Genomic DNA, 13402 nt, shown 5'->3' with positions numbered 1-13402 from the left:
CAGATGAAATGTCTTCAATTCTCCGTACCACAGTGTTATGAGCCAGGCAAACATTGGCAAACTCTTGCTTCTTCTCAGGACAAATTTTCTCCACCATTCTCATCAAGCAGTCTTTAATAAATTCACCCTCAGTAAAAGCTTTGCAGTGCTTGGCAATCAGCGTTGCCACCTCATAGCTTGCCTTTGTGGCATTTTCATTTGACTCATGGGCTCTTGTGAAAGACCGCTGCTGTGCCATTAAAGCAGCTTCCAGTTCCTTCAATTTTTCGCCACGTTCGTTCCCAGTTAGCTTGTTGTAGTTAGCATGTTTCGTCTGGTAGTGCCTCTTGATATTGAATTCCTTGAAAACAGCCACAGTCTCTTGGCAAATTAGGCAGACACAGTTGTTTCATATTTCAGTGAAAAAATACTCCAATTTCCACTTGTCCTGGAAGCAGCGGCCCTTGATGTCAACTTTCCTTTTTTTAGTTACAGTCGCCATTTTAGAAATGGGCACACAAGCCTTGTGTCACAAGGGTCACACGGCAAGAGTGCTGACTCAGGTCTACTGTCAACTTCTGGTGAACCACCAGCCTTGAAGGAGCAGGAGGCAGCAGGGGACAGCTGTGGAAACCACTGCTCAGTGAAGGGAAAAACGCAGGCCTGTGAGGATGAGTGACAGGCTGAGCTGGCAGGGAGAAGAGGCTGCGGGCCTCTCAAAATTTGAAAATGGGCCGCAATTGGTCCCCGGGCTGGACTTTGGACATGCCTGTGCTGGACTGTTGTCTTGCTTTTGTTCCATTTCTATCCTTTTGTATCTGAGGGGGTGATCAACAAAAATACACAGGCACTATTCTCTAAAACCCCCTTATGTGCAAGGATTCTGGAATAGTTTTGTACGAAAAAAACCCCCAAAGGTTTCTTTCTTGAATTTTCATTTGAAGGTGATACCTAAAATCTTCAACAACATCCTGTTGCCATTTATAATCATGCAATCATGCAAGACATTTGAATGCCCTTTGGCATTCATTCTTTAGTAATCCTTTTTTACTAAGTCCAGATTGCATTGTTATTGACTTTCTGGATGGACATCCACAGAGAAATCCATCCATCCAACATTACTGTCATTGTCACAAATCCAGGGTAGCAAAACAATCACAACTGCAGAAGCCTGAGATCCCATTGTAATCATGGAAGACAGGACAAATTATATATATATACATATATATATATATATATATATATATATATATATATATATAAAATATATAATTACATGTGTATAAACAAGCAAAGGATATATATACACACACATATATATCCTTTGCTTGATGGTTTCTCTAAGAGGCAGAGAGGTCAAAGGATTTTAATTAATTATCAGATCTGAGTCATGGGCCTGTGTGTCACTAAGGACCTCAGTACAAATGGAGTCCAAGCCTTTCCTGAACTCATTAGCCTAGATTGACAGCTGAGGGAAAGAGGAATTTGGCTGTGGCACAGTCATGCTTCATAATTCCTGGGTTTACCATCCTGTGTACACACCTAGGGACTGGTGACAAGAATAACCAGAGACAGCAGGTCCGCTGGGGGTGTCCTATCGAAAGAACATTTACAGTTTATTTGGACATGCCGGAAACACATGTGGTGTGTAGGCAGCCCATGAAGAGAATACCCTGGTGGGGTCTGTACAGGATGCTTTTACAAACTATCAGTTACATACAAAGTTGTGGCGGGGGGGGGGGTACCTGCTCAGTGACATTAGAGTGAAACAATAGGGGCTAAAAAAAACAGCACAAAAAAGAACCTTCAGGACAGGAACATGGGCATTTCTATGGCATACGTGGGAATTATAGCTTGCAACAAGGGTTCCTGATCAGATCAGGAATCCCATCTTTAGTCTAAAACTGTTCTTACAGGGCCAGGCTTTTAGTAGCCCTTTAAGGGCTGAGTTTTTGCCAGTTTTGGTTAGACTCTTGTTTCTAAATCAACCCAGGTGGAAGATTCCCTAGAGCCCAAATTCTGCCTAGTTGGACCACAATGGATCTTTTTTCTCCTTGTTAAAAGATTGTTAAGCTCTTTAGTATAGTTTTGTAGTGCCTGTTTCAGCAGCCTGTTACCAACCTGGAGTTGCATTTTTCTTTTTGTTCCCATACTGAGACGGGGAAACAACCAATTTAAAAATAGATATCAGGGGAGTTCAATGGGAAAAGTATACCTAGATAATATTTGCTGACAGAATCTGAGATGGTAACCCTTCACAAAGCAGACAATCCTTCTGTGGACTCTGCTAAGTCCCAGATTCCATGCTTTGAGGAGAGAAAACATTCTTAGGAAGTTTCTGAAGGAGGAAGGTGGAAGACTCCTTAAGCTCCAATATCAGATTTCTGAAAAGTTCTCTGTGCTATCACATGGAAGGTCTTAAGCTTAAGCCACATGGATGTTGCACACCAACAAAAGGTCTTGCACTTCTCAAAGAGGACCTGGGTCCAAACATGCATCATACAGAGGTACCAAAGTAGAATAATCTCAAAAAGATTTGAGATGCAAAAAGCATAATGCAAGTTTGTATTTCAGGTGCCACAATGCATATGGCATGTGCTTGTGTATGCAGACATACATACAGTAATTCCTAAGAGACTATAAACTTGATTTTAAAACGGTTCTACAAGTTAAAGATGAAAATTAGGAATATATTGCAATACAGTCCAGTGTTTGAATCTCCTGGTGGAAGGAAATGGCTCAGCAGAGGGCAAAGGGGCCCCATTGTTTTACATATATCTATTACTGGCTTGCCTTGGCTTGCCTTGGCTTGGCTTGGCTTGGCGAACTAGAAAAACAGGACATGCTCTGAAATGTGAAATGCCTTCACTTTTTTTTCCTCATGAGATGGTCTTTAGTGTTCAGATTGGGCTTCAGCACAATAATGTAACATTTAGGGAGAAAGATGCACCCCAGAAGACCAGCCCCAGAAGACAAGATGGAGAAGACCTCCACGGCCACCATGGCTTTCCCCTTCGTGCTCAGGTAGGTGGGCACAAAGGAGACCCAAACACTGCAGAAGACCAGCATGCTGAAGGTGATGAACTTGGCTTCATTGAAGTTGTCAGGCAGTTTTCTAGCTTGGAAAGCCACCATGAAGCTGCTGAGGGCCAGGAAGCCCATGTAAGACAAGGCTATGTAAAACATCGTGACTGAGCCTTCATTACATTCTACAACAATCTCCCCAGCCATGGAATGGTAGTCCAAGTTTGGGAAGGGGGGGGAGGTCACCAACCAAACAACACAGATCACAGCTTGGATGTGGGAACAGACCAGCACAATGGAGGTTGTCAGAAGTCTCCCCAAGAGTTTTCTGGCCATGTTTCCTGGCTTGGTGGCCATGAAAGCCAGGATCACCATGATAGTTTTTGCCAAAATGGAAGAAACAACAACAGAGAAGGTGATGCCAAAAGCAGCTTGTCGGAGAAGACATGCAACCTTTGTTGGTCGACCAATGAAAAGGAAGGAGCAGAGGAAGCAGAGCAAGAGAGAGATGAGGAGGATGTAGGTGAGGTCTTGGTTGTTGGCTTTGACAATGGGTGTGTCATGGTGGATGATGATAATTGCCAGCATTAGAGAAGTGACCAGGGTGAGGAGAAAAGCCAGAGAAGCTAAAACAACCCCCAGGGCCTCTTGATAGAAGAGGAAGTGGATCTTCTTGGGAATGCACTGGTCCTGGCTCTTGTTGGGATGTTGATCCTTTGGGCATGGGATGCATCGATCAGCATCTGAAATGATCAGTGGCTATTGAAGCATCTCAGATAGGAAAAGGGCATTCATGTTATATGACTTCGTTCAACCCTCTAAGAAGGTTTCTCTAATTTGTTTTACGCATTGGCTCAATTTCTGTACTTGGTTATCATGAGGGTAGAGTCAGAGAAAATGCGAAATATTTTTTTTCTCCCTTGTATCACATGAACCCCTGTACTGGACTCATGCTCAATTCCATGCAAGGGAAAAAAATACCACAATTGCTTTAACTAGAAAACAACTTTTGGCAACTGTAGGAAATGAATCACTTATGTTCCCAATGAATTCCTTGCATTGCCTTTCAAAGGGGCAAAGAATGTTCAAAATACCAGTCATGATCTGCATGCATTTATCATTTATCACATTGATTCCTCACCTTTTCCCTTCAAGCAATCCGAGGTGACCTCCATAAACTTTCACCTTGCCTCCACTGTATCCTCATAGCAACCTTGTGAGGTAACTTAGGCTGAGAGCAAGTGGCTTGCTCAAAGTCACTTGCTGGGCTCCCTAACCAAATAGGCACCAGAACCCATATCTCCTGAGCCCCAGTTAAATATTCTCACAACCATGCCTCCTGGGCACTCTGCAGAAGCTTAGGAGAAAAGGGGAAAAGGTAGAGAGACCACACCGTAAGTAAGTAGTTACTTATGGTGTGGCCTTACGGTGTGGTCTTTCTACCTTTTCTCTCTTAGAAAAGGTAGAGAGTCCACGCCGTAAGTAAGTAAGTAATAGTATGATGATGCGGAGACAATATGCTTCAGTTCTTGCAAGACTGCTCAGCACTTGCTCGGTGAACACTCGAGCCAAAGGGCTTCAAGGCTGACCCAGAGGGTCAATAGCAGGGGGTGAACTGGCCTGCATCATAGAACTCCTGATCCTCAGAGACCCCTCCCACTGACTGTACATCTTGGCTGTTCCCAGGAACTGCCTGGCTCAGCAAAGCCCCTAGGCTTGAGATAATCACCTCTTCTTTCCCCTCGTGCATCGCAGAATCTTGACCTTGCCCATCCTTCCCAATCTCACTGAAATGTCTTTCATCTTCCAATTGGGCATCAGCATCTGGAATGCAGCCAGCAGTCTGGAGAACAATTGCCCAAGACCATCATTCCTCTGACTCCCAACAATACCTGTCCAGTTAGAAACCATCCCCTCTGGACAAGGATCACAGATGTAACAGCAAACCGGCTTCCCCTCTTCAACCTTTCTCCTGTGCCCTGGAGAGCAGTGCTCCACACACCTCGCAGAAGGTATCAGCTGAAAGAGAAACCAATATCTGGATGAGATGAAGTGCTCTGAACAGTGCATTGCTACTCAACAGTTACATGGGTTCCTCAGTGGAGTTTTGCATGACCCAGTGGATGGGTTGCCCATTCAGAGGGCCAGAGGATCCTTGCTGGTCTCTTGTGATGACTGGGCTCTGATAGAAAACAGCAAGAGGAATGGTGGAAGGTGCTGTATCCCAATAAAGTCAAGGGGGTGGATCCACCTGTAATTATCTTCCCTCTCCCTTGAAGTGCTTCACACCACTCAGTAGGGAGAAGCGGGGGCTCCTTGTCTCTGTTTGCTTGGAGAAGGCCGTCAGGTGCAGATTCCTGTCTGAGTGTGGCCCCTCCTTTCCTTCCACTACACTCATGTTGGACTCCTGGTTGGAGAATAGTATAAAACGTGTTGGTGCAGAAGCAGGAATGTCAGAAATTGTCTTCACCTGAGTCAGATCCTTGGTGCACTAGGCAGAACAGGAATGGCAACACCTCTCTGGTACCTCACCCATGGGCTCTTTTTCAAGCCCTTTATAGACATCCTGGAGACCATCCTGGGAGCATCTGTACAGCAACTATGACTGGGCCCAGAAACACAAGAACTCCCACTCAGGGGTTGAGTGGGACTTCAGGGGCTCACACTGAATCATGGCTACTGAAAAATGGGTTGACTGAACCAACCTGAATGAGCAACCCATGACCAGCCCATGAAGAGAACACTTGGCTTGTTGTTTGGTGGTGAACTGTGGGGTGCTCATGCTTAAGAAATGATGGTTAGTTAGTATGACTGCATTCAGACAATACAACATCCACCATTGCAACATCAACTCACTGTTCCATGACAACCCGCTGGAAATCATACTCAAGTCATCTCCTCTGATTTTTCCCTTCTTTTCCAATACTGAATTAACAACCTCTCTTTCAACTTAGCAGGCCTTAGTATGTCTCTTAATGGGAGAAACACTATTGTCTCAAGGGATAGAAATTCAGAATTCTTTAGTTCTCACATGACATTGGGACATTGAACCCCACCTGTGTAGGCCACACAATTGCATCAGTATGAATGGTGAACTCTTGTCCTGAGGGAGCTTCCAGATCCACATCTCCTACTTTCACAGGAGCAAAAGACAAATTTGGAAAGACAATCCAGTTCAGGATATCATATCTCTTGCCATTCCCAAAAAAAGAGACTTCATCTCCAACACTGTTGTTAAACCGGACATTCTTCAAGGAGGCAAGAATCTGGAATTGAAGAGACCAAGAAAATTGAGCAATTGCAAATGAGTTCTGGTGTCTTCAAACATGCGGCACATTCATTATGTTCTGAGAGTTTGGTTTGGTCTTTCCCATTGTTTAGCTTTTTTGCTGAAGATTAATTCATGTGTCAAGTTCTAGAATATTTTTCAGAGCTTGTTTCCTAAGCAGATCAGAGCATGGCCTGGAATACTAACTGTATAAATATCTCCTCATCTACACATTGAAACAGTGGAGAAAAGATGAAAACAATCCTGATGTGAAGCCAGGAAAATGTGTCCTAACACCCTATAGGATGCAGCCTTTGCCATGAATTGAACCAGGCAAAGACATTTAGAGGTTCAATTGGAACAAAATGAAGAGATGACTCCAGTGCAAAATTGGACCAGAATCTCATCAGAATCCCAACACAAGTTCAGCTTATTGAGAGATGACCGGAGCAGCTTTGCCAAGAAAAGCAAAGAGATGAACACAACAGAGTCCTCAGCCAGCTATCAAGAAAGAAGATTGGAGATCTTTAAGTACATGACAACTGCAGCAAGAATTATGATGGCTTCTAAATGGAAAACATCAGAATGTCCAACAACCGAAGACTGGAAAAATAAGTGGTCTGAGTACGCAGTTATGCCAAAATTAACTAATTACATAAACAGAAAACTTATTGTAGAATTGAATGATAAATGGAAATGCTATTATATGCAGTTCAATAAACAGGGAACCAAATGGAACCTGAAAAAATATTGTTGATGATCCGCATTCCAATGTAAATCTTATGCAATCATTAATAATTGTCTCAACTTACTGGTTTAAAAAACTACATGTATATTTATAAGCTTCAAGAAAGTACTGATTGAGAGCCAGTGGGGTGTAGTGGTTAAGAGCATGGGACTGGGACTCAGACGATCTGGGTTCTAGTCCCCACTCAGCCATGGAGCCAACTGGGTGACTTTGGGCCAGTCACAGACTCTCAGCCCAACCTACCTCACTGGGTTGTTGTTGTTGTGGGGATAAGATGGAGGAGGAGAATGATGTAAGCTGCCTTGAGCCCTTTGTAGGAAAAAGGCAGGATATTAAAAAAATAAATAAATAAAAAATCAAATAAAGATAGAAATCTTTACTTTTTGGGAAATTTACCAGGTTTTGAAACTGTATGTTATATTTGTGTAAAATCCCCTGGCATTCTTATTGCTTGTTCACATTTTTTTTCTTTGCATTTCACTTCCTTTAAGAAAGCAATAAAATCACTTAATAAAAGGGAAAGAACATTGAGGAAAGCAGGTATGTAGACCGGAAGTTGATTTGGGATGCAGATTGCTTGATTCCTCCCTTTCCAAAATCCACATTCCACCATGCTGAAGGCACAACTTTCACAGAACCCATATGTGTGTCTGCAACCATTACTGTTTTTCTATGTTCATTTAAGGAAATAATGCCAGTAGAAGAGCATCCAAGGGGAGCATCTTCCTTAGGATATTGAGAATGCACCAACATTCATTCTGCCATGCTCAGCCTTTTCTCCCAGATGGGGGGGGGGGGAAATTGACATCAGAACTCTTAAATTGGATTGACCAACTGGAAAGAGGCCTATACCTGCCAAGGCTGAATGTTCAGAAGTCTCTTGCCTTCACTCATTGTTCCATGTTTTGATCTAAATACTCCTTGCAATGCATGTGCCACAGAATACACGCTGTTGTAAATGTTGTAGCTGCGAGTGGTCATGCTAATTTGCAACTTGTAGTATGGCAAGGCCTCTGGCCTCTCCTTCCCAGTGCATAGTCTTCTTCCCCATTCAGGGCTTTGGCCTGCATATGGAAACTCACAGCCAAATGCCAGTTCCCACCATTCCTGCAGGAAGACATTTCCTTGTGGCTGGAGTGGATCTAAAGCCAGGATAAAATGTGTAAATGCTGGCACATCCCCCCTATGAATTCTGAAATGCAAAGCACCATGGATGGTTTTCTCATATTGTGCACGAGAAGAAGCTTGTGCTGCAGCCATTTCCCAGTGGGAGGTCAGGATCCAAACTTTCCAAAATGGGGTCTTGGTCCTTTCTACATGATTCCTTAATAGCACCGTTAATTGTTGTATAGCACTTGTATCCCCAAATAGAACAATGACTTGGGGCTCAAACCAAGAATTCGGAACCAAACCCATTTGCACCTGATGCTGATACAGAGGGTGGGTTGGGTTGAACATCTCAGTAAAAGCCACACAGATGTCCTCCTTCTGGAGCATTGGTGTCAGAGTCTGGATGAACTTTTTGCCACGATCATCATTGTGAGCCATCAGCCCAACCCAGTTCCAGTGGAAATGCAGTAGCAGCCAGACTAAGCTCTTATGCTGAGGAATGTCATTGTGATCAATCCGATGAAAGGATGGAAATTCACTTTTCTCTCCCTGAACATTGTCAACCAGGCCATACCCAAGCTGAGGGAAGGAATGTCCAGTTAGTCTACAGCATCACAATGTGCAACCAGCACATATTTTATGGCAACCCCTGTGAGGAGACCAGCAACTGGTTCCAGATGTCTGGACTGTCATACTGAAGGAAGGCACCCAATTCTAAAATGGATGCCTGAGAGCAAAGTTGAGTTGTGGGATGTCTTTTATTTTCTCCCCCTCACACATTCTGGGTATTGTCCCAGAGAATCAATCCTGGCACCATTTCTCCCCACAGCCAACAAAAGGCCCTTCTGTTAACATTCAAAATGAGACCTGGGGTGTTAAAGCACCCTTGCCAAATATGATCCTTGGCACCCTGCAGCCAGTCTATGTGAGAATGCAACACCACACACAAACAGGGCATACTGTTGGAGGGAATTGTTCTCCTACTGCTGCTCATTGCCATCATCCCTGTACTGCCACACCACCAAATATTGTTGGGTCAGATCCTCATGCTTGTTGCTGAAACACAGTCTAGTTTCAGTGGACATAAGAACATACCAAATAGTCATGCTGGATCAGACCAAAGGTCTCACCTAGCAATCAATGCTTTTGATTGCTAGGTCAGCAATCAAAAGCATTTTCTTGAATGATACACCCATTGTTGCAAGGATTAGTCCCACCAAAATTATCATGCGGCAGGTAAAACAAACTCAGAAGCCTGCATCCCACTAATCTAGGATGAAATCAATGCACCTGCTGCATGGGGAAATCAACTTTTTTACATTAGCCTATGTATCATAGTGCTTCTGAACTTGTCTCCAGATGAACCTCTCTACCTGTGGGATCTTGTAGATGCCCATGAGGGAAGCGATCTCTCTTGAGGTTTTGGAGTCAAGACCCCCAATAACAGAGAGCAGTTTATCCTTCCTGTCACATTTATAATTGGGAACCATTCGCCCTTGAGTGGACAGTAGAGCGAGGTTATTCTCATGTATCCTTCTCATAAGATCCATGTTCTGAAAGATGAGGAAGCCCACTGTTGTATTGGGAAGGAGTGTTGGATCCTTGTTGAGCTCAGTGATGGCAAATGCAAAGGCCAAGAAGTGCTGGAAGTTCTTGATTATCGTCCTGCAGTGATGAGAGTGGCATAGGGAGGTGGTTGATGATACCAGTAGAACTATGAGAAGTGAAGCATTAAAATGTGCCTCTGGTGAGTCCCTCTTAGTACATAGAAGACAGCTTCCAGACCAAAGCCAGAGATTCAGAGATAGTCAAATTCATATATGGACACAGTCTAGTTAGAGTCATTTTATAAGAACCTTGTTGTGTTAAAGAATTGAATTCTTCACATTTATCTAGTATCTGTTTTCACTTTTATGCGCTCCCTATCAGCATCCTATTGCTTCCAAAATGGCTTACCCCAAATCCCAAAATACAAAAACAATTAACAAGGGATACTGCTCAGTGATTACCAGATTTTCAACCAGAAATCCATTTGTTTCCCTCTGTTCCCTCCATGAAATCTCTTGGAAGGAGAAGAACCCTCAACCCTCTGTGGGTCATTTTGAGTTGATGCAGGTGTCCCAAGCCTTTGAGAGCAATGGCTCCATTCAGGGCATTTTGGACATCACAGCTGCTGATCCCTGGATGGACCTCCCCTCTGAAACAAAGCAGGCAAGCCACATTCCCAAACCCCTCCCGGAAACATACGCTGGAAGAAAGAGGATCTCTCCTGTGTCTAAAGTATGAAATTCTTCTGTGTTTGCATAGGAGTAGCTGCCAAGCAGTAAATTCCCACCAACAATGAAGTCACCTGGCCTGTAATAGCCTTTCCATTCATTCGGTCTGGTCAAGGGGCACTTGGTCTGCATCATGTTCTGGGTGACCTGTGGCAGAAGCCAAAGCAGCAGAAGCAGCAGCATCAGGAGGAGAAATGGACTTTCCCTCCTGGTCCAGTGACTGAGCAGAAGCTGCAATGGGGCAACTTTAGAAGCCCCAGCAGGGGTGCCAGATCTCATCAAGGAGCAGGGAGAGAGCAAGCAAGAGGACCAACCTGGAAGGGCACAGAGCACATTCATATGAAGAAGGCTTTCTCTAGCTTTCCTCATTATACACTTCTGGACAGAAATCCTTGGGGGTTCGCTCAGGAATTACTGTAATTTGAGAAAGGCCAGATAGAAAATTAAGAAAAGTCCCTGGCTCTTTGAGGTAGAAGAAAGCACGTTTTTTTTAAAAATCATTCAGTGTTTTTCTGTGGGCAGCTGGACTTCCTTGTTGTTGCTACACTCTGCCATTTTACCAGTGTAAATATGAGCCCCATTTTCCATTATGGCATCCAGGCTTGGACAAACCTTCGTTAGCCCCAGTGGATAGCTGGAGAGAGAGTTGCAGCTGTGTAAGTCAGCAGCACCGGGCAATATGGCATGGCTGGGTGAAAGGACTCATAAGTCATAACAACTCGGAGGTATATTTGTATGACCTCTTCTGAAAGAACCATGGAATCTGAGTGAATCCTGTGCAGTTTGTTTTTACTCACCAAACACGGAAACATAGAAACAGAGTCAGAAGATGTTGTGCGTGACAACTCAGAGGAGTCGTTGGTGCACATGAGAGAGTAGGATGCTCCCTGCAAGAATCAAGCCCCAGAGCAGGAAAATTTCTACCTGGTGCCCATTGTACAACTCACCCGCCCTCCGCCCTCTGACTCTGATGAAGTTTTTCAGGCAGGGGAGATGAGCAGTTTTCAGAAGAAACTGATAAAGGAATGAGGGCAGAGGGAGGTGAACCGGTTACTGTGGAAATGGCAAGACTTGTCTGACCCGCCCCAGGAGGGGTGCCTGAGATGGGTCAAGAGTGTTTCGTAATCTGATCTCCCTCAGAAGGAGGAGACAACTTCGCCATTAACATCTTCTTTACAAGTTCCTTTGTTGTTTATTGCACGCGTAGCTTTGAAATTTCTTAGAATAAAAGATTTAAAACTCTAACTGCCAGCTTCTGTGTGAGTGTGTGGGATGAGTGCTCCAGCCACACGACAGAAGGGGCCTCCTGGGCCATCGAGTCTGACTCCCAGGTCCAGCTGTCTCCACTCATGACATTCCTACCATATTAAACCTTTTTTTCCATTTAATATTGCAAATTAACCTAGTATTAATAGCTATATTCCAGACTTCTTTATATCAGTTAACTATTTGATATTCACCTGTTATTTTTCAGTTCCTTGATATTATTAATCTTACTGCTAATAAATTTAAAATCAATTCTTTAGTATTTTGTCCCATCTATACTCTAAATAATGGCAATAATGTTCACCCTGGGTCAACTTCAGTATTTAAATTCAAGATTTTATTTATTTCTGTGAAAACAATTTCCCAGAACTCATTTATATATTTACACTTCCACCACATATGGAAATATGTGCCCACTTCCCAGTTGCATCTCCAGTAAACAGTGGAGTATTCATTATTCATGCAATTCAATTTAATGGGAGTGAAGTACCATTTCCAAACCAGTTTATAATAATCCTTTTTAATTCTTATTGGCATAAATTTTAAAATTCTCTTTTCCCACATATTATTCCATTCTTCAGTACTAACATTTATTTTTAAATCTATTTCCCAAGACTCTTTACAATCATCTCAATCCTCCTCTTCTAGTAATATATGATAAATTTTACTTATTCCTCTCATCCACACATTGTCTTGTTTTTCTTTCTGTAAAATTAAATCTTTAAATTTAGTATACTCTTACATTTATCATTTTCTCAAACCAGTCTTTAGTCCAAAAATCTAACTGAAGTATAACAATTCATTTTACCCTGTCTCAGTCTTGCTCGTATCTTTTATTTACTCTTAATTTTCTCAAGCCAGTCTTTCAACTGATTAACATGTTTATGCTTCAGTATTTCCCTCAAGCTACTCCTCAGAGTCACTGGGAATCTTTCTAATTCCTTAATTGGATATAGTGAAACTGATGCGATACATGCCATGGTTGAGTGGGGCTCATGCCCCGATCACGTAATATACGTAAACCACTCATACATGTTGCTGAGACACATGGCATGAACCTATCAGAAGAAGTCTATAGAACGTTCTTCTTGTAAATTTGATTTGTAAAGCCTGGGAATCTTGTAAATGTGTGTACATTTGGCTTTTTGAAACCATGTAAATAATGGATGGGGTACTTTTCTATTTCTGTAATGTTGCAATTATTGTGCCTTTTTGTAACTTTTGTAGTATGTTTTTATTTAAATAAAAAATTTCAACCAAAAAAAAATTTTCAACCTAAATTTATTCCAAATTCTGAAAATATTCTTAAAAATAGAATTTCCTATCTTTTTAATAGTATTCTCATTTTCTTGTTGGAGAAAAAAATATTTAAGAAGGGTCCCTCTACATACTGATATTCTTATTTACCCCATATTCTCTTATCTGGCTGTAGTACCTCAGATGCCCCATTTGATTAGCTACAAATTAGATACTAAAATTTAACATTGGGAATAAAGAAACCCCCTGTTTCCTGAGGCATATACCATCTTTTAAAAAAATGATCCTCACTTTCTTGTCTCCATTACAAAATATCTAATGCTTTAAAAATATCTAATGCTATTATACTACCTTTTAAATTTTCCTTGTATAAATGTTTAATATTTAATACTCTTCCAGTCAAGAAGAAAGCCATATGATTTTCATTCAGTGAGTATATCTTCATTAAATTATTGTTCTCTCCTCTCAGCTATC

At 42.4% G+C, this 13402-nt stretch overlaps 1 protein-coding gene across 1 annotated transcript; it reads right to left on the bottom strand.

Annotated features, from left to right (window-relative positions):
* Positions 1 to 2844: 2844 nt before the first annotated feature.
* LOC123019362 (vomeronasal type-2 receptor 26-like) lies at positions 2845 to 9619 on the bottom strand. Its single transcript, XM_044422188.1, has 4 exons — positions 9503 to 9619; positions 6060 to 6269; positions 4896 to 5022; positions 2845 to 3746 (listed from the first exon to the last, which is right to left on the bottom strand). Exons 1-4 carry the CDS (start codon positions 9617 to 9619, stop codon positions 2845 to 2847), a joined length of 1356 nt encoding a protein of 451 aa, XP_044278123.1.
* Between the last annotated feature and the right edge of the window lie 3783 nt (positions 9620 to 13402).

This window comes from Varanus komodoensis, unplaced genomic scaffold (genome assembly GCF_004798865.1).
Source record: "Varanus komodoensis strain SLA01 unplaced genomic scaffold, ASM479886v1 scaffold120, whole genome shotgun sequence".
Lineage (NCBI taxonomy): Eukaryota > Metazoa > Chordata > Lepidosauria > Squamata > Varanidae > Varanus > Varanus komodoensis.
The sequence above is the reverse complement of the archived record's forward strand: the minus strand, read 5'-3'. Positions and strand labels throughout refer to the sequence as shown.

Excerpts from the sequence above, each read along its gene's own strand:
- LOC123019362 (XM_044422188.1), bottom strand. The coding sequence starts at position 9,619 with ATGGTTCCCAATTATAAATGTGACAGGAAGGATAAACTGCTCTCTGTT. Across the intron at positions 6,270-9,502 it reads GCATCTACAAGATCCCACAG|ATTCTTGCCTCCTTGAAGAA; the intron begins GTAGAGAGGTTC and ends CTTCAATTCCAG. Across the intron at positions 5,023-6,059 it reads CAATTGTGTGGCCTACACAG|CTGATACCTTCTGCGAGGTG; the intron begins GTGGGGTTCAAT and ends TTTCTCTTTCAG.